The sequence below is a fragment of the Hippocampus guttulatus genome, chromosome 17 (assembly GCF_054856545.1).
Source record: "Hippocampus guttulatus isolate MCC_2025c chromosome 17, RoL_Hgut_1.0, whole genome shotgun sequence".
NCBI lineage: Eukaryota > Metazoa > Chordata > Actinopteri > Syngnathiformes > Syngnathidae > Hippocampus > Hippocampus guttulatus.
In genome coordinates, this window is record NC_141277.1 from 8,808,634 (window position 1) to 8,834,901 (window position 26,268).

Genomic DNA, 26,268 nt, shown 5'->3' on the forward strand with positions numbered 1-26,268 from the left:
GGCTTTGAATGTGCTCGGCCTTGGTGCAGCCGGGATGCAAGTAAGGGTATCACTCGCTCACCAGATGGTGATATGGCAATCTATTTAAATGATCCCGAGTCAAGATTGAGATTACCATGGGGGATAAAGCCGATAAAGCTAACGTTTACTTTAAACATTAAGGCATTCCTTACATGAAACAATCTTTATAAAAACCATACATACAAAATATGTGGGGGTGAAAAAATCGATCTAAATACATACACATATAATTGAACTGAATTTTGCAGCATTACGGTTCATGAACACTTTGGCCTATTACACGACTGTATTTAAATTCTAGTTATTATAGTAGTATTTGGAAAACTCACTTATGTTTTAGGTGGCACTTGGCGTAAAAGGTTTGCGAACCACTTACTACGCATATGATGCAACTTTCCAATTAATAATAGCATTTATCACAGGATATGATTTGCATTTTTATTTTGATCTCGTATTATTCCTTGTCTTTCAAAGGCGGAGGTGTCATCCCGGCTCGGCCATTCAACTCAAAACCTGAGTCGCTTTCGCCTCCTGGAGGAGAGAAATCAAGTTTTGAGACGAGAAGTGGCCGTTCTCCGCCAAGAGAGGCAACAGTACCGCAAACTGGTAAATTACCGTTTTACGGTTAACTTTGTCACCAAATCAATTGGATTTATGATGCCTCCTATCTGCTTGCCTATTTATAGATATGGTTGGACATGTGGTTGAGTGGCTATCGGGCACAGCTGTGCGCGGGCGCGTCGGCATTGTTGGTACTGTACGTTCATGCGCGCACTGGTGCATCGAGAGCCCTCTCCCAGGTGGTCTCGGATGGCAAGGCGTGTGAACGGTCGCCCTGGCAACACGCCCATTGGAGCGCACGCCGGATGGCGGAGGGGGGAAGTGACAGCTTGATGGCCGACACTGATGTAAAAAGCTGACCCAGTCATATCCGGTTTTCGATATCAATCATACGCGTATATCTGTGTGACACACACTGTGTCCCTGAAACGCTTTAGTACGATCACTCATATTTGTTCACATTTGTTATTTTAAAATATGCATTTTATGATTGGGAGGGAATATACTGTCTTGTACATGACAAGTAAATATTGACTTTTGATGTTGTACTTTTACTTGCCACTGGGTGATGCTAAAATAACTTTATACATCCCCCTGACATGAATGGTGTCTATTCACAGTGGAATTATAATTCCTGTAGCTTTTTATTTTTTGGGGGCGAGGAACCATATTTGGTGACTTCAGTCTAAATGTACACAACAGGCCTCATTGTTTAAGACAGATGTTGAAGACAGCCACTAAGCAAATTATTGAAACAATCCTTCCATTTTAGTATCGATTTGTGAGGAAAAAAAAAGATCAAATCCGGAGATAGTCGTTTTTAGCCTGGCAGTGATCTATCGATAGATTTAATCATTTCAAATTTTACATCCACAAAAAAAGTGCATGATTGGCCCAGTTTCTTATCACAGATGAAACATTGGAAAAATGATTCCACTGATTTCACTGTTGTTTGTTTCTTGGTGAGATTAATAGTCGCTGGTCGTGTTTTTTAAAATATGGTTGCACGATCGGGCAGAAAAGTGACTACATATACCAACCAAATTGCTAAATTGGCAACACCGATTGAGATGATGTGAACTAGCTCCTCTCTGTTTGCAGCCATGCTGTTTCTGGCGGCTGTAAACGCAACTAAATTCATCTTAATCAAGTGACTTTCTTCAAAACATGTTATGAAAATTTCGTGTCAAAATACAGACATATACATATAATACATTTTGCTTTTTAGCATCTGGCCAAGCCAACAAATGAACATTTGCCCGAAAATAGATGCACCAATAAATATTGCTTGCAGGGCCAGTTTAGGCTCAGCAATTCAATTTTTGAATCTGCGCTTGTTCAAATCAATGTACGCTCTCGTTGCAAATGTCAAAGAACCGGATAAAAGTGACTGTTTCCCAGAAAGAAAACAGAATCCGTGCACTGGTTGCCTGGAAACAATCAGTGATAGACAGTTGGTGAAAGGTACCCTGGTTGTATCAGGTGACCTGTGTTTTGTGTGGCTACTGCTTAAAAGGCCACAGCTGTCACCCTGGATGACGTTTCCATGGCAATGATTGTATACAGTAGACCTTGTGATCATATAGGTTGTGCCGCAGGAAATAGGTATAATAGTCAAGTAATCCCAAATAGCTGTGTTGTTACCCCGGCGCAACAAGTAATATATACCTTCACACCTTCCCAAAACAGATTTTCACCAAACCAGGTTTAATAATAGTCCAATCGCATCTCACATCACATGAATGCCACCACCGACAATGTTACCACCCGCAGGGTAGATGGGGGGGGAAAAAATTCAGTGTTTTGAAGCAATACCGATACTGTATTTGACTTTTCTTTCCTTAATTGAATTCCTTTCACACTATTTTTCCACTCCAGGTAAAATAGACTCGAACTGCTTTTTATTTTGGACCTCAGATTACAAGCGAAGCTACATTATAAATAGTGAGTCATGCTATGCAAGTGTAAAATAGGAAAAACACTAAAGGAAAGCGAAATGACAGAACAATAAGAAGGAAATTGTTTTGCATTTAGGCGCCCTTTTTATTTTTGCGTCTTTCTCAGAAATATGGCAGAAATTTTAATTGGGTCCAAAAATAAAAAAAAAGGCCCTCTTGGATTAATGTGAAATCCTATTAACTGGATTATATCGTTTTCGGGACCCCCCTCCCCACACACATAAACTGATGTCAATATGATGTAATTAGTCATCATGACAAGGCGGCGTAGGCAGTGTGATAGCAAGTGTGCCTTGTTTTGTCATTGAGGGTTACAAACTGTTAAACTGTGAGGATTAACATTTGGAACAAACAAAAAGTCATCATCACACAGTTGAGCCTCACTTCAGGCAACCTAGTCTTGAACTGATTTGCTTTTCCCCCCGTGGCTGGTCACGGTGTGCCAAGTCCGTTTAGAAGGAACTATAAGCAGATCCTCCACGTGCGAGTGATTAAAGTTAGCTGGCGAGATCACAAATCTGTGAAGTGGGCACATGGAGACCGCCTTCGACCCAGACTGCACGTATCCATCTAATGATGGAGCCGAATCGAAAAGGAATGCACGGTTAGACAAGTTGAATAAATGTTAAGGTCTCATTTCGGTGCCTTGTTACTGCTCAGTAATTCGGCATTTAACAGGGTTATAATGTTGCGTCTCATCGAATCTGTTTGAAGGGTTTTATATCCCAGTCTGTATTTGATTATCATGAAGAGCTGTGTTCATATTTCACAGTAAATTCAGAGCAGCATCCCAAATCTGCCTCCTGTAAAATCCGGAGGCTGGCTTGGATCTGCTTTCTATTAATAATCCCACAGAGACTCATCAATGAACGACGCCTTTTGTGTAAGTCCTAAAGCGAATGCGGCATCAATGCTCAGTTAGTGTCACGGCTAAAAACTCGAAACCAATGAGATCATAGAGAGTGTCAGGTCCTCCCTATTTGCTGCATATTGTCGATACATCCAAAAAAGAAGCCCACCGCTGGGGTTGGCTGATTGTCATTCAACAGCATGAGAAGAGGAAATTGAGCACAGAGTGAAGAGTGAAGGGGAAGGAACGATGGCGGGAGGGTGTTTAGGAGGAGGGTCTTCGACAGGGTGCGGGCGAGTGTGTGTGGATGAGAAGGCGGAGATAAGAGAAAGCGAGAGACAGAGAGAGGGAGAGAGAGAGCGGGAGGAAGGGAGTGAAAAAGACGCAGGCCCTGAAGCTGCCACTGATGCTGCTGCTGATGCTGCAGCCGTGTGACGACTCCTCACCCAGAGAAGGAAAGGAGAGGAAAGGGAAGGGGAAGGAAGCGACACCCCCCATCAACATGTGCTGCTGTTAGCCTCACGCGGTAAATATCAACCGAGCTCTCTCTCTCCTTGTCTGTTCACTGCTGCTCAGTGTTTCATCCAGCTGCCTCCTATATATAGTGCTGAAGGGTTAGCATAGCCTGGCAGCTGCATAGGAGCAACCTGACCGCATGTGCGATCAGGAGGAAGGAAGGGACGTCCAATAGAGAGATGGAAGAATTTTGCATTTGTGCCATTTGGAAGTGGAGGAAAATAGCCAGCGTCTGTTTTTTCCTGACTGAAGCTGAGCCACCTGTTTGGAGATGAGTGGGTGTGTGCAGTGTGTGTGTGTGAGAGAGAATGTGTGGGTGTAAGGCAAGGGGGTGGGGTTTGTCTTCAGCTGGAATCAAATTCTTTTTTTTCTTTTGTGATAATGCAGAGAGGTGACGTTATCGGGCTGGAAACGTTTGCACATGTTCACAAGCAGGCAGGGGGAAAGTCAAATGTGTGGCCGCCCTGTCAAAAAAAATTGATCTGCTATGTGCGCGTAGTGGGCGTAGTGGGTGTGCGTGATCCGTTTTTGGTAACCTGAGCTTTTCCTGGTTCTTGCATTCTACAAGGTTGCCAGGTGTCCAGGTGTTGGGAGTTTTAACCCACTCGTGTCTCTCTCACCAAGGTTAGGATAGTTTGGGATTTTTCATGATCGTTAGATTTTATTTCGTTTGGAGCCATTATCCGAGCCGCAATCCCAGCAGTCGTGCACCCCGTGCTGCCTGTTTAAACTTAAAAAAAAAAAAAAATTCTAATTCCTTTAGTTTTAATGGGTTTTTAGATGTTAGTTTGGAAAATGTTTCCTTTAAGTTTATTTTTTGTATTGGTTTTAGTATTAGTTTTATTAATTAATTAATTGATTTTTTAAAAATATATGGAGTAGCAGTTTGCTCCTATACCGGGGAAAAAAAATTGAGTATGATAGTTACCATCAGTTAGTAGTTTGTAATGACACATTACCACTCCCAACAGGGCTGGAGTGGAACAGTATCATGAGTAGGCCTTAGTATTTATGGTCCCTTTTCCATAAACTGCTTTCTTTGGCTTCTGACCGACTGTTACGACTCACTGACTCATGTCAAAAAATAGAGGGAACATATACAGCAAACTGTAACTCCTGTTCTGGCCTCCTTTGAGGTACCTCATCCTCATCCTCCTGCCCGGTGCCTCAAGTCAGCTGATCAACTGCTCCCGGAGGTACGAAAATGGAAACGGAAGATATTTTAAATGTTGCTTTCTAACATCCACATACCTACAAGAGAACCGTCTCTATAGCAACCCCTTCACCCCTCCCTCCCCGTACCCAACCTCTGTTCGCGTGTGTGTTCATGCAACATGTGAAGCTCCCACAGTTGAGCCCGAAGATGAGCGAGTGCCATATTTATAGCGAGTGTACATGCCATAAGTATCGACGCCATTTAGCCTGTGGGAAGAGCACGGAAGGGAAATGAAATTCAAGCAAATTGTCTTCCTCACGTTTGTTGGCAGCTTTTCAACATGCACACCAGACATATTTAAAGGGGAGATGGAGCACTGCGGGAGGAAAATGGAAGCGGGCGAGGTCGAAAAGAGAGTGGATGTCGGATAAAATGCAGTAATGAGACTGAATTGGGGCAGTGCTAGAAATGCAGGTGATTGACTTGAACTCCCATAATATCCTTCAGAAATGTAACTAGCAGCACTGTGGCATTAACTAGCATAGCTACACCCATGCCTGCATCGAAAAATGCCTCCTCAGTGGCTCCTTTAGAGTGCCACGTTGTGTGCTGTGAGTATGTGCGTGTCACAGAGAGAAAGACAGATGAGCAGGGGTGAGTCTGAGAAGTTAGCATGTGGACCAGGATTATAATAATTTTAGATTTCTCATTTGAGTTGTTTTAGCCTGTATTGGTTTTCTACATAGATATAATGGGGCTTTGCACTGGCAGGACCACTTCAGAGCGCCTCATTGTCAGTCGCGGGCAAGGTGGTGGAAGTCTGGTGTTTACTTTTTAGAGGGAACCCACGCTATACCACTCGTAGTACTCAACATCTGAACTTTGAGAAGGACTGGTCTATGCTCCCTGAGATTGGGTGGTAACAAGTCCAGGTTGTGCCCTTGCCTCTTGTCCAAAGTCAGCTGGGATAGGCTCCAGATTCATGGTGACCCCATTTCGGACTGGCACTTCATAAAACGGATGAATACAAATGGAAGTCACTCTCTGGATGTACAGCCTCATCATCATATAGAGAATCAATTCAAACTGAAGAGACTCCTGGGGATTACTCGAAGCCTCCGTGACCCTGAAGTCATCCGATATCTTACGATTTTTGGCGCGGCATCGCGCCACAGCTCAAAGTGTCCTCGTATAACTTTTCTTGTTTTTTCATTTTGCTCCATAATCTCCCCACGCCAGGCAAGTGGAAGCCTTTCGGGAAGACACATGCTGATAGAAGATCTGTTAATTCCCCATCACTTAATCGGGTGTCCCCCGGTAATGAAATTTTTTCACCCCATATTGTGTTTCTTCACTGGCGTTTTTGTTTCACTCTTACTTGTCTTGCTGCTCGGTCTTTACGGATAGCATCTGCAAGTAGGGGAGGCTTTAGTGGGGTGAACAGTGCTTAAAGGGCATCAATTGAGGGAAGGAGGTAGAGAAGAGCTCACCCTGTCACACAAAGCGGTCACACAAAGCTGACATGACAGCTCTTGTTCTGCTGTAAGTCACCTATTTGCTCTGAGCCACTCGGGTTTAAATAGCTGAGCTTTTCTGCGATGATGTCTTTGTTCACATTTACGTTGGACAAAGTAAGGTATTGTAAAACAAATGTTCTGCCTGTAACTTGCCCATCTCATTATTCTATGCATGAAGGGACCAAAAAATTATATACATGGTATTTTTTTAAATTAATCGGCTCATAAGTTGGTTATCATCATCGTCATCATCCTAAAAAAAAATCTATACTGCTGATATACATACATATGCTGTTTAAGATAAATTGACTCATCTGTGTGGATCCAGATGGGAGGAAACCACTGGAAAAAAAAAACCATGCTTGGATGCTTTGGGTGTATTTCTAACAGGCTGTGCATTTTAGCAACTGTGCAACGGGGTCAGGCGTGAATTATTTAGCTCCTGTGAATACTTGTATGTTTCGCAGAAAAAATTGGGGTCACGCGAGCGTGTTTGTAGATTGTGGCTCTCGATGTGAACCAGCCGAGTCTTGTGTAAAGTGATTTTTGCGCACGGGATGATTTCCCGGCTTTGTCCGCGCGCTTGATCGTCGAGATGCCGGATTGCACGCGCCTTTTTGGTGTGTGCGTTCTAAGCATGAGAGCCCATCTGAGCCACCCATGCACTCTGTGAGCATGCCTGAAGGTCCATCCGAGCGTATGTAATAGCGAAGCATCTTTTGGGCTCCTCATTAGCAATACACTGATCTTCCTCCGAACTTCTTTCCTCGCCTTGTGATGTGCTTTGTGTGGCTCATGGCAACGTGAGGTCCTGTTCACATCAAAAGTGTTTTGTCATCAATGTGACTGGAGGCTTTTGTATTGCTCGTTCACACACATTGACTGCTTCATCCATTACATGCAGTACTTACAGCACATATGCGTCACGATACATACTCCTGCGCACTCATACTCCCGAGAGGCATTTGTATTCTCAAGAGAGATCAACGTTTTAGCCTGAGGTTTCTCCACATACAGTTTAGCTGCAGTGTATACACATGGCACATATATAGCCTTCGACATTATGTACATGCGTGTCTCTCACGTGTGGCCTCTTTACACGTGAGCTCGATCCAAACCGCATCTTCAGGAGGGCAGTCATTTTGAGTAATGTGAGTAATAGACACAATATAACAGCAAGCAATTGTGCCATTTACTGATCTGGAGCAGCTTGGAATCAATATTTAGCAACTAACAAACATTTTTTAAAGTGGCCCATTCATCCTTCCATTTTTCTGTATGCGCCCCTCAAACGAAAAAGTTTGGACACCCCTGTGTTCTTTTTTTTTGGCGGAGGGAGACTCGAATTCATGTCATTTCCATTCATCTCAATGGGAAAAGAGGATTTGAGTTACAAGCATAGTCACAGAACATAGTCAATTTGTGTCTCGAGGCACCACTGTACGTCTCGCTTTTGGTAACTCGTTTATCCATGATCTTCATTTCACTCTACTCTGAAAATCTTCGCAGTGTCTGGATCACCAAGACGCTCCTGAAAAGGAATTGTTGAAGTATATTAATTAGATGAAACAATTAGCCTAAAACAATAAAGGGAATTAAATGCTAAACAGGAGAAAATCAAATCATGTGACCATCACAGTGGAAGATTAAACAAAAAAAAAAAAAAAAAGAAGAGCACACTGACAAATGTTCCAGGAAGTGAACTGGGGATGCTGAGGAAGAGTGAGGCGAATGACGATGTATGCGCAAGGCGTGGTGGAGAAGTTAATCTCTCTTGACGCGAGCGCCAGGCCTCTTCCCGCCACTCCTCTGTCACCTTTTAACCCATAAAACTGATTTGTCTCCGACTCACGCATCACACACTCTCTGGACATGCACAAAACAAAAGCATCCAAAGCAAGCGTGACGGAACCCCCCCCCCCCCCCAAAGAATATCCCAGAGGCGTCTTGGTTTCTGTACGGATTTGACTCCTGTTTTTTAATCTGGCAAGAAGTATGTTTCGGAAATGAAAATACCGACACTATATGGACAATATGATCACGATATCGAATGGTAAAAACAAAAGTCAAACAAAATAGAACGGATTAAATTGAATGGAATACCGTGTGCAATGAGGATGGCCAAAGACAATGCAATTAGTTAAACCTGCCGATCACAATGCATATTTTATATATATATATATATATATATATATATATATATATATATATATATATATATATATATTACACATACACACGCACAGACCTTTGTGCTGCATTCCAAACTGGATTAACCCCCCATTAAAGTTTAATGCATGAGCACCTGTAGAGACACATTAGTCCTATACGCTCAAGTAAAATCCCTAATGATGAATTATCTATCCATGACATTATGGTGTTGATGCACCGATAGATCCGGTTTAAAATCCACCCTGTGGCGCAGTGCATGAATTGTGTTAATTACATCGCGGTGTGTTATTTCACAAAGGAAGGATGTCTGACTCGAGAGGTTGCAGTTGACATCTGCATTCACCTCTGGCGTTGGTGGCATTTGATTTCACAATGTGGATCATATGAAGCAACCGAGATAACAAATGAATTATTTATCATTTTGTAATTTTACGTGATACACTCACCGACCTGTTTTTGCATTCTGAGATGGATGCCTGCTTTCGCCTTGAAGCAACTTTCTGTGTAAAGAAATGTCAATTTGGTACACAAGGTTATACATAAATAGGCACTTAACAGCAACTCCAGAGCTGAAGTTGACTGTTTGGTATTGATTAAAAAACGTGATTGGCTCAAGTCAAGAAAAGTCATTGACAAGCTTTCCTTCCACGGGAACAAAAAGTATCAGTGTTTCTGTTTCACTCGTCCTTCAATTGTATTTGAGGTTAGATATCTCATTTTTAATAATGATTCCATATGCTTGTATCATATTGGTCATATATTCTGATATCATGGTCTGCCCACAACACATGATCAGCGATTCGTCGGATTTCAAGCTTTAGATGACAATGCAGAGTAGTCAACGAATCAACTAATCTGTCCAACCCTTACCGAGTCCACATTATTTGTCAACTGTGTTCTGCTCTGCTTTTTCCATCAAAATAACTGTCAGGTTGCACACTGTCACACTATTTCACTGCTGTCACCCGTGATGGAGACGCAAGCCATATCAGGGTTGACAAACGATACCGTAGCGCTTGGTGCTAATGTGTCTTTAGTGTGTGACTGGCTCCTTGGGAGTAATGGCTTTCAGAGTATAGCACTTCTGTTGTCGCATTATGCGTCGAAGCGTCATCAGAAAGGACTGAAGACCATGCTGCTGCAGTGATTAGGGCTGAGTTATGGTTCTGGCTCCAATCGGCTCCATCTGCAACCATGTAAGTGCAGACCACGCGCGCAGGTATATTGGTGGAAGCAATTAGGAGCAATATGGTCTCCGTTTATGTACGTTCATTTATGTCTTAATTGACATTTCAATCTATTTTGCCCTTGTGGGACGGACACAAAATGAAATTACTCCATTTGGTGGTTGTGGTTTATACAGCACGTGTTATTTCGTGTAGCTGCTGGCTTGTTTGGACTCAGATATTGCTCTGGGTTTGTTACAATTACCCTCACTGGTTTCCAATTTACACTAATCCAAGATTATGTTCGTTTAAATGTTGCAATTAATACCGCTTAGCCAATGTTTTGCAGCGAGTGTATGAACATGAATTAATTTGTGAAATAAGTGGGAGTCATACAGACAGCTAAGAATAGGGTGCCGACGCAAAATGTAGTTTCTAAGCGTCGGTGTAATTACTGGTTGGAAGATGCTGGATCGAGATTTCTTCATGCTGAATTTCCCAGAGAGTCTCCTGTATGGCAGGGTTTTCCTATTTGGGAGTATTAAGCATGGGATCGATCAATCTATCACAATAATAGCATTTAAATTGGCAAGCAGTATTTTTGTTTTAATTCCATACATTTTTGTTCGTTTTTGAACTGTGCCAAATTTAGCTTGGAATTATCTGTCATTAACTGAGGGTGGGGGTGGGGGGTAGTATTTCATCCAGATAAATACATATACGGTATACCGTATTTTCCGCACTATAAGGTGCTTCAGAGTATAAGTTGCACCTTCAATGAATGTCCTCTTTTAAAACTGTTTTCAAATACTGTATGTGACACACCGCATTATAAGGTGCATAGGAGCTACAAAAGTGGCTGCGGTTGCATAATGCATCCACTAGATGGAGCTAAGCTAAAGGAATACAATAGTTTTATTTATATAGGGCTTTCACAACCGCCGCAACGGTAACAAAGCACTTTACAGAACATTTAAAATACTACATCCAAGAAATCAGAATATTGATCCATATGTAAGGCGCATCGGATTATAAGGCGCACCGTCGTCTTTTGAGAAAATGGAATGCTTTTAGGTGCACCTTATAGTGCGGAAAATACGGTAATACTTATTTCTGACCTGACTTTGATGATTACTGAGATCAAACTCATTTAAGTCTCTGAGCCACGGATTGGTTGGGGACCTTTGTCTACAAATTACACGAACCCATATTAAGCCCAACGGATCCTGAGTGAGATTCACACACCTGCTGAGATGCTGGCTACTGTGAGCAGATTTCGTGCTTGAGGCAAAATGAATTTGTTTAGCAAGAAAATACTCCTCAGCGTGAGTTGAACCTCTCGTCAAAATTTATTCATTCTAAGTGCAAGATGCTATTGTCAGGCCTTTAATACATGCAAACCACTTCATTCTGATTATTTGTACGCCCGTGTGTTAATTATGGCTTAAATTGGCACTACATCCAGTGTATGTCCTTCAGCTTTGCAGCGCAGTGACGTGTTTACAAGATGTTCTGGGGGTGTTAAGCCGAGCTGTGAATGTGTGATTTGCTGGAAATGGGAAAGAGAGGCCAGACATATGCAATTCCCCAGGCCTGTTTGTAAAAAAAAATAAAAAAGCATTCCTTCCTTTTTCTTGTCCTGGGACATTAGCACAGATCAACTAATTAGTGGTTAAATGAACAAGACCAATATTGGCCGGCGCTTCAGTGAGGTGTGGTTTCAGCACGCTTTGTTTTTACTCTGCAGAGATTTTCGTGTGGACGGCGTTAACATAGTGAGAGAAGTGAAATCGTTCACCAGTCTCCATGTCTCGCTGTCCCGTCTGCTCTCTGGCTGTCTCGCTGCCCTTTGTGGCAATAGATGGATGAGCCACACTTTGGATATTCCTACATCGCATTTCTTTTGTGACAAGGCTTATTTGTATTGACATTGATTATTGGAGGGTTTTTTTGTACAGAAGCTAAAATATGTTAACACTTTTTGTTCTGGAGTAAATATGAGTTTCGACTGTAGAGGACACAACTTGTCTGTTTCAGGGAAAATATCACATCATGAAAAGCATGTATGTCTATTTTTGTAATTTAAAAAAAAATTGTACGTTAACGGGTTGTCTGCATTTTGGCGCGTATGAGGTGAGGCTAGCTGCCCACTGCCGCATTTCCCATCTCGCCATGTATATGAACAAGAAATATACAGCAATTTTAATCATTAAAATCATGGATCCAAATAGAAACTCAATAGAAAAAACTGACTAGAGAACTAAAATGAAACAGAATAAAAAATAAATAAATTGAATGATTATTATTTTGAATTCTTCACATGCAGAGATGAGGCTCTGCCTCCCCTGCTATCCCTTGTGTTTCAGACAGCTAATTCTGGAAGCTAATGCATTATTCCGCAGTGTAATCATTGTAAGGAGACATCGTGTTCGGCAAGGACTACGTTTCCTGTTGGATGGTGAGTTGTTATTTCTGTAGCCTCTTTAACCTGCAGGAAGTCGTATTACCTCGCCACGATATGACCGGACAGTCACATTGAAATCACTCCGCGGTGCTCCGAGCTGTGACAGGAGAAGAGCATTGCCCTAGTTTGAGTTAAGCGTAATTATGTAATGCTTGAGTACCTGCAGCACCGGCGGCAGGACAACTTGTGGCTGTGAGAGAATAATACTATGTGGCTACAATAACAAAGTCACAACTGTCTGGGAATAAAGTTGTCATGTTTCAATGAAAGCTGACTTTTATGAGGGGGGCGGGGGGGATCCAAGTAGACTAGTTTGACATTACAAGTAAGTCAGAGTTGTGCAAGAAAAGAAATTTACAAAACCAAAGTCTGATTTACAAGATAAAACTTTTATGATAAAGCTTTTATTGTTGTGAGAAAAAATGTCATGGTATCGGATATTAAAATACTCGTTTGGACTTTCAATTTACCTTCAATTTATACAACAGTCAAGTTTTAAGGGGAAAAAAACACATGGGAATAAATGCTGTAATATTACAAGCAATAGTCTGTCATTTTTTTCTCTTTTCTAATCAAGGGAAGCATGCAAGTGAGAATTTCCTTGTTTTGCTTTTTGAATCTTTTTTTTTCACTGTGCACATGATAATCAACTAAAATATTGTATATGACGATTAAGAGAATCAAACCTAATACTGTATATGTCATGCAAGTTTTCCATTCATTCATTCATTTTCCGAACCGCTTCATCCTGCAAGTTTTCCAATTTCTCTTAAAAACATCCAAGCAGGCAAATCTCTTAAGCCACCATCCATCACTCTCCTCAACGCTTCGCCCACCGTCTTCCCCTCGCTCTCGCTCCCTCTTTCCACTCCTCTTATGACTTTTATCATCAAGGCGCCATTTTAAAGAAAAGCTCAGGTGCGCTCCCCCTGCAGAAGGAACCCGAGCCTTCTCTGTGGCTTACATAACACATTTCAAGACATCGCCGCGCAGCACGCGTGATTTAGTCGACGCTTCATTATCAAGAACATGCAGTATGTCATCGGACATAAATGCTGACGCTGCACCTCTCCACCCCCCACTCCTCCATTTCCCTCTACAGAGAGTAAAGCTCCATACTACTTTGCAGGAGAAAAATCGTCTCAACCTCGAGCTGATTGGCCATCACCTGAAGGCCTCCAAATATGACCAGGTGATGAAAATACATCCACACACACACGTAATATGTAAACCAGGGGTCATCACTTCTTGGGTACTGATTTATCTAAAAGGCTACCCCCTTTGACACACATTTTCGACAAAACTGATTGACTCTAATAACCTTTATTTTCTGTTATTTTGAACCCTTTAATGCACCCTGTAACATGACAACATGATTAGCTGTTCACTGTAGTAACCATCGTGTCAGGGTTTGGATGATGTGAGGTAGAGGACCCCCAAAAAGGGTGGACTGAACACAATGTATTAGCAAAAAACAAAACAACCCCCCCCCAAAACAAACAAAAAGAGAAACTAAGCCAAACAAAGTCATGAAAACCACATGAAACCAAAGTAAAAACAACAACCAAAAATAAAACATATGACAGCAACAAACTCATGATAGGAGCAAACACACGACAGGGGCATACAGAGACACACAATGATCTGAGAAGACTGACCGAACCCCAGGAACTAAATACAAGCAAAGTGACGAGATAACAAGAGACACCTGGACAAGACACAAAGGGTCGAGGGAGCTGATTGGTTAGTCACAAGGGACCCGCACAATGAGAACAGGTGGAGACAAAAAGGGCACTTGAGGGAACAAAACCAAATGTAATCTTAATGAAAACATAACACACTAACCCTGAAAGGGTTAATGATGATTTATAGTCATATGAAGTGACCACTTGTGATGGTCTGCGATAAGCTACCCTGGTGTGTTTCACAAAGGGGGCGCACTTGACATCCATCCAAGGGCTTTTGGCGTGCGTGTCTGTTCGGCAAAAAGGTTCCAACTGTGAACATTGTGACAACCTGGCAGGTTGCATGAAATGAAACGGGGAGTACGAGCAATCCCTTGGCGAAAAGCTTAGTTGGCAAATTTAGCATATTAGCAATATGAGGAAACGTTATTTCTATCTGGAAAAAAAAAGGACTACATCATGCGTGAATCTAAGTTTGGTTGGTTCTGTTGCTAATGGAAAATAGCAGCGCCTACTGAAGTATGGAAACGCTACCTGTGATGAATTCAGATGAATCCCCTAGCATGTATTTATTGGTAAGGCCTTCAAATCAGTACGAAGGATTTGTGTGGGTAGCGCGTCCAATTAGTGAAACAGCTCAAATAATTACGACTGTTTTATTATGCTCATTGAAAGAATTTTCCGTAATTATTATGAGATAGCGTTGAAGAGTCGACGAGCAAATTCTCTCCGCAAGTTTTACGCAGTACGCGGCGTTATCTTTTGTGGGCTCGTGCACTCATTTAATTAATGAGATGATTGGCACAGAGCGTCGGAACGGATCCTACGAGGCCGCATTTATAGAAAACCTCCTAGCCGGAGGCATCCGAGTGACGAAGGGAGGCGGACTTAAAGCTGGCGTCAGCAGCGAGCTCTCGTATGCGTGCTGATGAACTCCTGCTCCGACTGTGAAGCCCCAATCAACCCTGCAGTCAAAAGTTAAAGCTGCCTCCCTGAATAATTGGAACAAGTGGGTCTTTGTCGGGGACGGACGCGCTATTCGTCACTTGCGAGTTCGCGTTCACTCTGTAAAACACCAGAGAGGCTAATTATGCAACAGGAAATTGAAAAGATTAAATTTAAATGAGTTCAACTTTATTATTTCGGTATCGGACCCTAACCGTAAGTGGATTTAAAAAAAAAAATGTCTTCACTGTTTTACTTTCTGGCACATCAGGTTTTTGAGATGCTTTCATTTTTTTGTTTGCAAGTTTGACCGATAAAAGTTGACACAGATTTTACCGTCCATTATTATTTTAAATGAGTTTGGTATTTCGTAAGTCGCTTTTATCATTTTTATAGCAACATTATTTCTGTCAAGGATAGATGTTCTATTTTTATGATCAGTAGTCTTTGATTCACATATTTCAATTTTTATTTATTTATTTTTGCACATTTCCCTTGCGTGGTGTCTCCGTCACCATTTTTCATGACATACAGTACGTCAACGTTATACCTGTAGGTCCAATCCGACTTCGCTCGGCTGAAAGAGACGCTTTCTGTGGTGAGCCAAGAGAGAGACGCGGCCCAACAGCAGCGCAACCAACTTGAGGGTAAAGTCGAGAACCTGGAAGAGGTTCTAAAGGTGAGATGTTTTTCTGATTAGGTCACAAAATCTTGGGCTGCGTTGAGATTACGTACAGAGACGCACAGAGATTGTCAAGATTGTGAAATGTGCCACATTGAAAAGGAAATGAGAGGAGCCGCTTTGATTCACAGCAACTTGAATCGGCTGTAAACACTCTCACAGTTGCGCAGCCTGCCCACCCACAGATCCGACGGTCTGCGATCATCCGCAAAAGTACCAACGCTGGTCAAACCAGTAGCGCAAAAAAAAAAAAATAGTGCCCAAAAGGAAAACGTAGCAAATATTTGTATTGACACCCCACAGTGAGAACCGTCTTCATTACAAATCCTTGCCTTCCCGCGACACTTTTCGATCGTGTGTTACCAGGATATTATAAAAAGCAATGTGTCCATGTGCGGAGAAAAAAAAAAAAGACTTGCTTCGTGGTCCGGGAAATAAGCTTTGTCACTTTCTCATTGCGTATTGATTTTAAAGACAAAGTCACTGTTTAGACGAAGCCGCTCAGGATGATGAGGATGGTGAAATAGAGGAAAGGCATTACGATTAAAAACAGCAAAGCTCTTTCAAAAAAAAAGACCCACGGATGATAACAATAAGACAAAAATGGGAAGGCAACTCTCGAAATAATTGCATTCAAATCTCTCAAGAAATGGAAATGCAATTAGGTGCCGGGAACGATTTCTTTTTTTTTTTTGGGCACGCTAGCGGATAAGGAGACGGATGCTAACGCTTCTTGCGTTGTACAGTCCTGTGTTGTCACATCATGTTGGTTGTGTTGTTTTCCGGGCATTCAAATAATCATATTGTTTCATTTACTGAAGCAGAAAGACCTTTTAAACATCATTTTAGGCCATTTTATCCCACATTAGGCCAAATGTGATTTACTTCACTCTCTGTATTATGTCCTCGTCCTGCCCGGATGCGTCAGTCACAGGCAAGCTGCCCGCTTTGAATCAAATAGCAGACGCAAAACATCTGTCACACGACTGTAAATCCACCAACGTCTTTCCTGTTGTATAATCACCATAGCGTATAGTAAGAGCAAATGCTGAGATTCCTGCAGGGAGCCGAGAGACATAAAAGTTTTCTCTAAGGCTTCCTAGACAGGCCTTCAGCAGAACCAGCACTCTGTAGCTTAGAGCTTCTCCGTGATTATGCAAAGCGGCTGCTAGCTGCTTTCGTTTAGGGCACCACTGTCAAAGCCCAAAGAGAAAAAAAAAAGGCTTTTGGAATGAGACAAAGAGCGGAAACACTTCACTGTCATGACTGGAAAGTGGCCACATACTGTCAAGTCTTGAAAAAGGATAAATATGAGCATGTGGTCCATGTGCTTTGGGTGATTATATTTGGAAGTGACTGACATAATATTAAAAAGAAAGAAAGTTGCAAGCATGAAACCCAACAGAGTATTGATTCCTGTTGCGTCCGGTGTAAAAACGGTGCCAAACATAACCACAGCTATCCTAATAACCTGGTAAGCCATTTCTTTGTGGCTTTGTTTGCTTTTTTTCATTTACATTACGGACTGTGTCTCGGCAGCATATGCGCAAGACTGATGAGGATAAGCAGCGGCCACAGACAGAGCATGAGCGGGCCGAGCAGAAAGAGATCCATCAGTTGCAAAAGGTATGGCAAAAGTACAAATGGAATTACAGATTGATGACACAATTGACTTTCCCTGTGAATACATCTGAATGGTCGACCGTGCGTCTATAAAATGGCGGTACTTATTGGTCGATGGGTCTTGGTGGTGGTGTCCAGTACGTCAAGTGCTCTTCTAGTTGGGAATATGATGTTTGTACTGAGTCACCGTTGACCCTGGATGAAAACATCCAGGCTTATCTCTTCCTGGGTTGCTAAAAATGTTCTTTTTGTTGTTATATTTACATTCTTTTCAAGCTCTTTTTCCAGCAGCCTACACTCTATTTTTTATTAAGCGGTGTGTTGTCTGATATCTTTTGCGATGTCCTCAATGAACCAAATCCTCCTCGTGATCATCAATTGCAAAATGAACAGCATTCAGTACTCTCAGCATATCAGTATCTTTTACTCAGCTTTACAGTATTTACTATTACTTATTTGTGCATCATATGCGGATGGAAATGTAAAAAAAAAAAAAAGCCTCAGCCATACAGTAAATTTAAATACTGTGCGAATAACACTTTAATTTGGAGGTGTTCGAGCGTATTAAAATCATACTTATCATATATCATAGCCACGATGCAAACAATTGGATGGCCTAAGCACAAAAAAAAATCGCCTAATTTGTCAAGGTATAACTGAATATGGGGTTCACTGAACGGGGCTGACCATTCCAAAACATGATCAATTTATACGGTGGGTTCATCATCTCCAAAAGCCGCATGGAATTAAATGTTTTGCACTTCAAAACGATCCCAAGCCAAGTGAGGAAAATCATGTCCAAGCAGTTTATTATAGTTTAAAGCCGTTATACCTCACTTCGACTTAGTGTACTCGCCACTGTGCCGGGGAAACAAATCTGTGACACTTCATTAAAGCAGTACAAGGCCAACTTGTCCCTGTGGTGAGTCTTATGTTGAGTGGACAGTGTTGACAGCGCGTCAGGTGTGTGTTGTCCTCTCGGAGTCCACGGATTGTGATTATTGTGTCACGTGTCAGTGTGTGTCCTCTTCTTCCAGGCCCGGCTTCAAGCTGACCGTGACCATGAGCAAGCCATACAACTGTTAGAGGTACAGTAACACACAAAAAAAAAAGTGTAATCTTGCAAATTTTGCCGGAGCTAAATCCGCTAGTTGAATGCTAACATGCAATGCAAAAGACCATAGAAAGGCTAACACACCGGTGTTGCAGTGTCATCATCCTTGAAGCAATGGATATTTTGACATTGATGATGCAGCAACGCTCACATGTCATACTCATTGCATATCCTCTGCAAATACACAAATACTGCATCTTACTGAGCATTTGTGACCGTCTTCTGTCTGCTTATCCGTATATCTGTATCATACTACAATTGGCGCACACTAGAAGCTCATCATCTCTTTAGAAGACTCAATTGTGTGCAAACTCATGCCCAATGTGTGCCTAAATGCTTAATCTTAATCTCCTCTCATCCTTTGTCAAAGGTCCACATTTGTGACCTGGGGCAGACATGCGGGTCACAGAGTGAACACTTCCATCAGTTGTCCAAAGATCTGCTGAATTTCCGTTTACAATCCCGTTCTGTGGAAATCCTCCTGAGTAAAGCCACCTCCGAATCCTCCAATTTCCTCTCAGAGGAGGAGCAGCTCCCAAAAGTCGCTGTCGGATTTGAAACCCAGACAGAGGCAGGTAGGTCCCATCTCGGATTAATCTCAGTTAAAGAAATGAAAAGGGAAACGATTCAGTGTTCCAAGGCTGTGAAAATGTTTCATCCAAAGGCCGCACACAGAAACAACAAGGGCTACTTTGACATGCTACACCTTTCATTTATTTACAGGCTAACTCCAGTACGTCATTTAAGTCAAGCTAAGATCGACAATGATATACTGTATTGTTTTTATATAAAGTGTGTCAAAAAAAGTTCCAGGACTGTTGGCACAAAAGGCATGTTTCAAATCCAAACGTCAAGTTTCCCCCATAGCCCATCACAGCCATCTTGATGTTGTCTATGAAAAATCACAACGGGCCAGGACTACTGGCACCGGTTGTAGTCGTATGCTTATTCCATTTTTTATACTCTGACTATATCACTTAATTTACAGTAGTTGTGAAACTCTTCATTTGTGTCTGCATGACTATTTTACACCGCCCGCTGATGGTCAAGTCACGCAAACCAGAGGGAGCCACAATGAATGAATTGTTTATTATGTTGAATGCTATTTTAAAGTACACTCTTGTAGACTGCAGGGCCTCGCACCAGTTTGGAAAAGCTACTAAAATACGGACAACGGGCTGCAAATAGCACCGCTGTGGTTATACACTTAAGTAGCGTTTGTGCAAATTTATCATATTAGTCACGCTTTGACCACAAAAGTGATACAGTGCTGTCTACCAGCTCCGATTTCCTCCAGCCATTCATCTGTCTGCAATCTTACACTGCAATTTGTGTTCCCTGCATTTTTCATGAGCTTAGCCCCATAGACATTGATGGTATTTAAGGACATGTGCCGCATGCTCTCGTTGATGAGACCAAACTTGCCTAGGCCGTGGAAGGTGTTTGCCTGCTCACTCACTTTAACAGGAGATCAATAGGCACGTGCAATGAGATGAAAATGGCTTGCAGGAGAATTGACAGTTGCTCTTTAATTGTGATGGAAATCAATTTCTCCCAGGCGATGAGAGAGCGCCAAACGCACCGCCACTGATCTCCCAGCTCTTACAGTGCCCACAGCGGACTGGACACAGGGAAAGGCCAGATTGGCCGTCCGTCAAATCAGGCACCGTGAAAACGGAATTCGCCAGCTGCGCTCGGCGGCTGACACCATCAGCAGTGAGTTTTCAAACTTTGGGATCAAGCTTTGTTACGCACTAGTGGTGTGTCAATGAAACAGACTTCAGCTCTTTTCTATGTCGGGAAGTTACCGATGACTTTCTTTTCGCGTTTGTTGTCAAGCTACAGATGGAGGATGAACCAAGCCCATCACCCAGGTCCAAGCCCCGCTACACAGGCCAGGTCCGCCTTTGCACTGCCCGATACAGGTGAGGATCCTCAGTTTCTTCATTTGTTTGTTTGGACTCCTTTTAAGATGCAATTTCTTCTGTTAGTTACAATCCTTACGATGGACCAAACGAACATCCCGAAGCAGAGCTCCCACTTGTGGCTGGGAAGTATTTGTATGTATATGGCAACATGGATGATGACGGATTCTATGAAGGTGAGATGGAAAAATCAACTCCGGGCGTTCAAAGTGTTGAGCAAAATGCAAAGTAAAGCTCATAATAAAAACATACCGTTGATGAACTGAAATCTTTGTGTGTGATATGCAAGGGATATATCAATCAGGAAAGGGGCAAATACTATTTCACAGCACTGTACATTTGTCAACCATGCCATAATATTTTTGACATCCTGTAATTGAATGTTTTCTTATTATATCTGGACTAAAAAACCCAAAAAGCTGACGGTGTGTTTGTTATGATCTTTAACTTGTGGGAGAATATGTGTGCACTTGTGCCTGAGGTTTTTGCTGTCTTTACAACTGACTGGAGAGATTTGCGATCAAATCTCCAAAGCATTATGACGGCCTTTCAATCAGACCCAATGCTAATTCCCAATCGCGAGCAAGCCTTCGGGGCTAGCGCAGGATGCTGCAGACGCCGTTGCGCTCAGCTGCTCTGACTAATTAAAGCTGCAAGGGAGCGGGGGTGGGGGGTGAGATTGCACGGCGGCGTGGAGGAGGCGTTGTGTGTTTACCGTCAAGTAGAGAGACTCGGGCAGCGGACCAAGCTGTTGTCAAGATGGGACCTTGGTCCCTTTTAGCTTGATGACTAATCCATCTGGGCTCACCTTAATCATCAGCACCCTCACACGCGCATGCTTATGCGCACACACAAGTGAAGTTCCATCCAGTGTATATTGGAGATGTACATATCAACCAAAGTATCAGCACACCACGCTATTACACCTATAGGAAGTACAATCAAAGACAATATGGAGTTTCCCTCCTTTACCCCTCTGACTGAGTCCCTGTCCATCACAACCATAGTCAGCTAGAAGGTCCCAAAGGTGGTGTGCAAAGCCCCAGGCAAATGTCAGGTCACTTGTTGCAAACAGTGACTACCTACTGACGAACACTTGGGTGCGCATAGTGTGCATATGCAGTTTTAATATGAAAGAATAAAATGGGGTTTGCCTCGCTAGCTTAGGCTATTCTTTCCGGGGTCTGAGTTGAAAGTCGTCTCTAAACTGGAAGATGTGATGCCAAAACCGTATGATTAGCATTCAGTCGATTTCTGAGTCGTAAACTTGACTTATTAACTAGTCGACTAATCGGTTCTACCCTCAATTCAGAAATGTTTACTCATCGCTCTCAACTTGTTTCTTGATCGCAGGTGAGCTGCTGGATGGCCAGCGAGGACTTGTCCCATCAAATTTCGTAGAGTTTGTCCAGGACAAGGAGAAGCTGTCCATTCAAGCTGGAGAAGGAGAAGACCTTGGCCCGGTTGATCATACGCCTCTAGCCTTGATGCCCGTGGATGGAGGTGCTGGCCGGGATTGTCTCCTAGGCTCGGCGAAAGCCTTGGTACCCTGTAGCAATGGCACGGTGGGACCCCTGGACACGGGGGACCTGGCTGAAGACGTTGTGCCTTATCCCCGAAAGATCACGCTGATCAAGCAGCTGGCGCGGAGCGTCATCGTAGCTTGGGAGCCTCCGGTTGTGCCTTTGGGCTGGGGGAACATCTCTGGCTACAACGTGTTGGCGGACGGCGAGCTACGAGCCAGCATACAATTTGGCGGGCGTACCAAATGCTTGCTGGAGAAACTGGACCTGGACGGATGCGTTCACCGCGTGTCGGTACAGAGCGTCACCGACAGGGGAGTGTCGGACGAGCTGCGCTGTACTCTTTTAGTGGGAGCCAATGTGGTGGTGGCACCTTGCGGCCTCCGGGTGGATGACATCCAGCGGGACACAGCCGAGCTCTCCTGGTTGCCAAGTAACAGCAACTATGGTCACACCGTCTTCTTGGACGGAGTAGAGCACACAGCGCTAAAGCCGGGGCGGTATAGACTACGCTTCTTCAACCTAAAGCCGCTGACGGTGTACAAAGTGACGGTGGCGGCACAGCCTCACCAGGTGCCATGGCAACTGCCTCTGGAGCAGAGGGAGAGAAAGGAAGCGGGAGTGGAATTCTGCACTCAGGCTGCAGGTAATCACTACATCATGGAGACAGTATCAATAATGTATGCCTGGCTTCATTGTACCCCAATAGATTTTGTCAATATTCCTACTTAGGAAAAGATGGATCCTGTTGGTAGATGTGAATGCACAAGAACGTGTGTGTGTGTGTATTCTTTCCGGTCACAACATTAAGTAAACCCATTCCAACATAGTAAGATTAAATACAAGTACCGTATTGGCCCGAATATAAGACGGTGTTTTTTGCATTGAAATAAGACTGAAAAGGTGGCGGTCGTCTTATATTCGGGGTCTAGACATGATACCCATTCACGACGTGAGATGGCGCCAAATATCATTGAAGCAAATGCTGAACTTGACTCCTCAGGCCAAAGTGAACCCCTGTCACGAAGAATAAAAATAAAAATAGCGGTAGCACGAAGAAGAAAAATAAAAAAATAGAAAGAAAAGAGAAGAAAATAATAGAAGCTATAACAGAAAATGGAGAAACGTCGCGACAATCTGGAGAAAAGTGGGTCGAAGATCAGCCAGGTTAACCGGCAGCTGAGGAAAAGTTATGATGTAAGTAATTTACATTTCAAAAACCAGAAGCCATTCATTTACGAATGTGATTGCACTTTAGTTTACATATTAAGATTCGAATGAGGCAAAATAACATGCTTTTTCTCTCAAATATATTGTTAGCATTTGTTTCAGATGTACTGTAATTATTTTCTGTATAAAAATTAATTTGGTGTTCACAAAGTCTTTTTTCAAACTTGAGTCTTGAAAAAGAGGGGGTCGTCTTATAATCAGGGCCGTCTTATATTCGGGCCAATACGGTACGTAGCTATTTCTTTTCTCTCTGGCTCACCGTCTAACAAACGGTCTGACTCATCAAGACGGGGGATGCAGGTGTTTGGCCTTGTTGAACGCCTGCACTTAAATGAGCGCGCCGTCTCGTAATAGGTAAAAAGAGGATTTTTAAAAGGCAGCGTGCATTAGAGCTCATAATAATAAGCATGTGTGCATGATGTTGTGACTGGTGAACGGGCTGTACTATTTTGCGGGTGAGTACAGGTCCCACATTTCCTTACTGTGCCATTGTTGTGTATTGTATCTTGTCTAGGTCCAACACCCTATTGCAGAACAGGTCAGAATCAAATATCAATCCCGAGCTTCATTTCACATACGTCTCACTCCTGAATGAGCCTAAGGCATTTGTATTCACTGAATAAATCCCGATTTTATTTCGAAAACCAAATCAAATGGGTTTTGCTCAGATTTCCTCGGGGGCACATGACTAATTAGCACAATACCGAGCACTACAAGATATGATCACTTATTATCCCGATGAGTCATTTTCCTCGCCTATGGTGTAGCCCGGCTTAGCCATTATGCCATTTACAGTGGCTCACTGGAACGGCCGTATTGTATTGTATTGAGTACGCATTTGTTTCTGCATAAATGCAGGTGTGCATGTGCCTTATTTTGACAGATTGCACATGAAGTATCACACACTGGCGTTTTGATGTGAATTTAGCCCACTAAGCGGTGTCACCTAATCACAACATTGCACATTATGCAGCATGCACTCATAAATGAGCCCATGTAGTTCTTTTGAGATGTTCCGCAACCACATCACAACCCTTCCTATTCCATGTTGGTGCATTTTTGTGGAATGCTTTTCTTGTTTGTATGTCACCTATTGGATATTGAAGATGAAAGAAATTCACATCCTCTCTCTTATACTTCTCAGGTCCTCCCCTGCCTCCGCAAGATGTACAAGTGCTCTGTGGGCAGGCACCCGGGGTCCTGCAGGTCCGCTGGAAGCCTCCCCTATTGTCTCCCACAGGCACATCCAATGGTGCCAACGTCCTTGGCTACGCTGTCTGCACTAAAGGGCAGAAGGTCAGGTGGATGTTTTGTTACCCGTACTCCGGTCATGTACGACCAACTCTGATAAAGCATTTTTATTACAGTGAGGGGTGGATTTGGGTTTACATAGAATCTCAGGGGTTCAGTGGCTCAGAAACGGGTCACTTGTGGAGACAATTTTTACATTGTATTTTCTTATTGTCTGTACAGTGTCCTTGGGTGGCATGAAAGGCACTTTTAAATAAAATGCATTATTATTATTATTATTATTACAATACCACCAATTCTTGACAGTGTAAGGTTTATGACTCAGGATTAAGATGTTCGAAAAACCTTTTTCTACCCTCTGGTGACAAGAAGACTGACTCAACCTTTTATTTGCAAAGATGGTTTTATTTATTGAGTTTGATGCTCGGTTAGAAGTCTGTCTTCTCTCATCTTCCAGTTGGCTTCAGTTAACTGAATAGAAAAGGATGCGAAGAAAAAAAATCCCATTATTGTCAGAAATTTACCGTTCCTCCATTTGACCTGTAGGGCAAACGTTTCACTTAGATTGAATGTATCTTAAAAAGCTTAAATACACATTTTCAGATATTTTCTGACAACATCAATAGACACAAGAGGATGTGTGGCAGAGTTATTAGTTTTTTGGGGTGGCGGGGGTTCTTGTCTGTGTGTGACACGAACATGTGTGTGACATGAAGAGAGGAAATATGAAGTATAAATGACTTTCCTTGCCGTTGCCAATCGCTCGTGTGTGTCTTGGAATCAGATAGCAGAGGTGATGTTCCCAATGGCAGACTATGTGACCGTGGAACTGACCAGGATACAGTGCCTGGAGGCAAGGGAGGTCATCGTCAGGACGCTGTCCGCACAGGGAGAGTCCCAGGACTCCCACGTCGCCCTCATTCCAAACAACCTGCTCGTGCCTCTACCTCCGCTTCCTCTGCCAGCGCCGATGCATCCCCATCCCCACGGCCAGCCTCACCTTACGTCGCCTCACCACCCTCATGTCATCCCGCAGCTCCCTGCCCCGCCCCAAGCCCACGGACAACCACTCCCACAGCCCCATCCTCCACACCCTCAACCCCTCCCGGTACTCTCTCACCCAGGCTTGCCCCACCCGAACCAGAGTCGAACGCCGCATCCCCATCCGCAGCCCCTGCACCTCCATCAAGGCCCCAGGCCTCAGCACCGACTGCCTCTGCAGCCCCACGCTCATCCCCACCCCGTACCTCAGAGACCAGTAAGTGCCAGAGACCTGGATGCCAAAGAGCAAGCCTCCGGCCACCACACGGCCGCCGCCCCGCCCGGTTGGGACCTTACACGCTCCCCTTCGTCCCAGGCGCCTGTACCCATGCAGGGCCACACCCTTGAGCCTCCTCCCCCTGGCAATCCACGTTCCCCCTCCCCTCAGAGGATCCTACCACAGCCGAGAGGCAATCTCATCCCAGACAATGTGGCCAAAGCCATCGCCCGGGAAGCGGCGCAGAGGGTGGCGGCCGAGAGCGGCAAGGTCTGACAATACCGCGTCAAGACGTTCTTGTGGTTGTCATGGCAACATGTCAACAGTACCCTTTGGGTCTGACATTTCAGGGGGGCCGGAGACCTGTTAGCTATGGTGAACAGGGTCAGTCCTTCCACCAGCGTCACTCCGATGAGGAAGAGGAAGACGAGGAGGCGTTGGCGCATCGCCGACGAAGAGGACCTTCGGTCGATGAGTTCCTCCGAGGCTCCGAACTAGGAAGGCCGGTATGTGAAACGCGGCAAGCCTTCTCACGGCATCGCTTTGAATAGACTGACCTTAGAAGAAAAGTCTATTTACAAGAGCGTGAGTGCTGCACACCAACACGACCTCGCCGGCGTCACTGTGTGTGCATTCATTCGTCATGCGTGT

General features: G+C 43.6%; 1 protein-coding gene across 8 annotated transcripts in view; it reads left to right on the forward strand.

The window, feature by feature from the left end:
* The window catches only part of LOC147192033 (RIMS-binding protein 2-like), a 44,300-nt gene that overhangs the window by 4,861 nt on the left and 13,171 nt on the right, over positions 1-26,268 (forward strand). For 5 of the 8 annotated variants that reach the window (XM_086135445.1, XM_086135446.1, XM_086135447.1 and 2 more), the window contains 14 exons: positions 496-627; positions 13,484-13,573; positions 15,568-15,690; positions 17,233-17,319; positions 18,354-18,404; positions 18,801-19,005; positions 19,989-20,146; positions 20,270-20,355; positions 20,422-20,531; positions 21,709-22,524; positions 23,623-23,646; positions 24,253-24,404; positions 25,144-25,887; positions 25,968-26,123. In XM_086135445.1, coding sequence (XP_085991571.1) covers positions 496-627; positions 13,484-13,573; positions 15,568-15,690; positions 17,233-17,319; positions 18,354-18,404; positions 18,801-19,005; positions 19,989-20,146; positions 20,270-20,355; positions 20,422-20,531; positions 21,709-22,524; positions 23,623-23,646; positions 24,253-24,404; positions 25,144-25,887; positions 25,968-26,123 — 2,934 coding nt within the window. Of the gene's footprint in view, positions 1-495; positions 628-3,689; positions 3,917-13,483; positions 13,574-15,567; positions 15,691-17,232; positions 17,320-18,353; positions 18,405-18,800; positions 19,006-19,988; positions 20,147-20,269; positions 20,356-20,421; positions 20,532-21,708; positions 22,525-23,622; positions 23,647-24,252; positions 24,405-25,143; positions 25,888-25,967; positions 26,124-26,268 lie in introns of those variants that run through there. The other 3 variants (XM_086135444.1, XM_086135451.1, XM_086135450.1) reach the window with 2 other exon arrangements.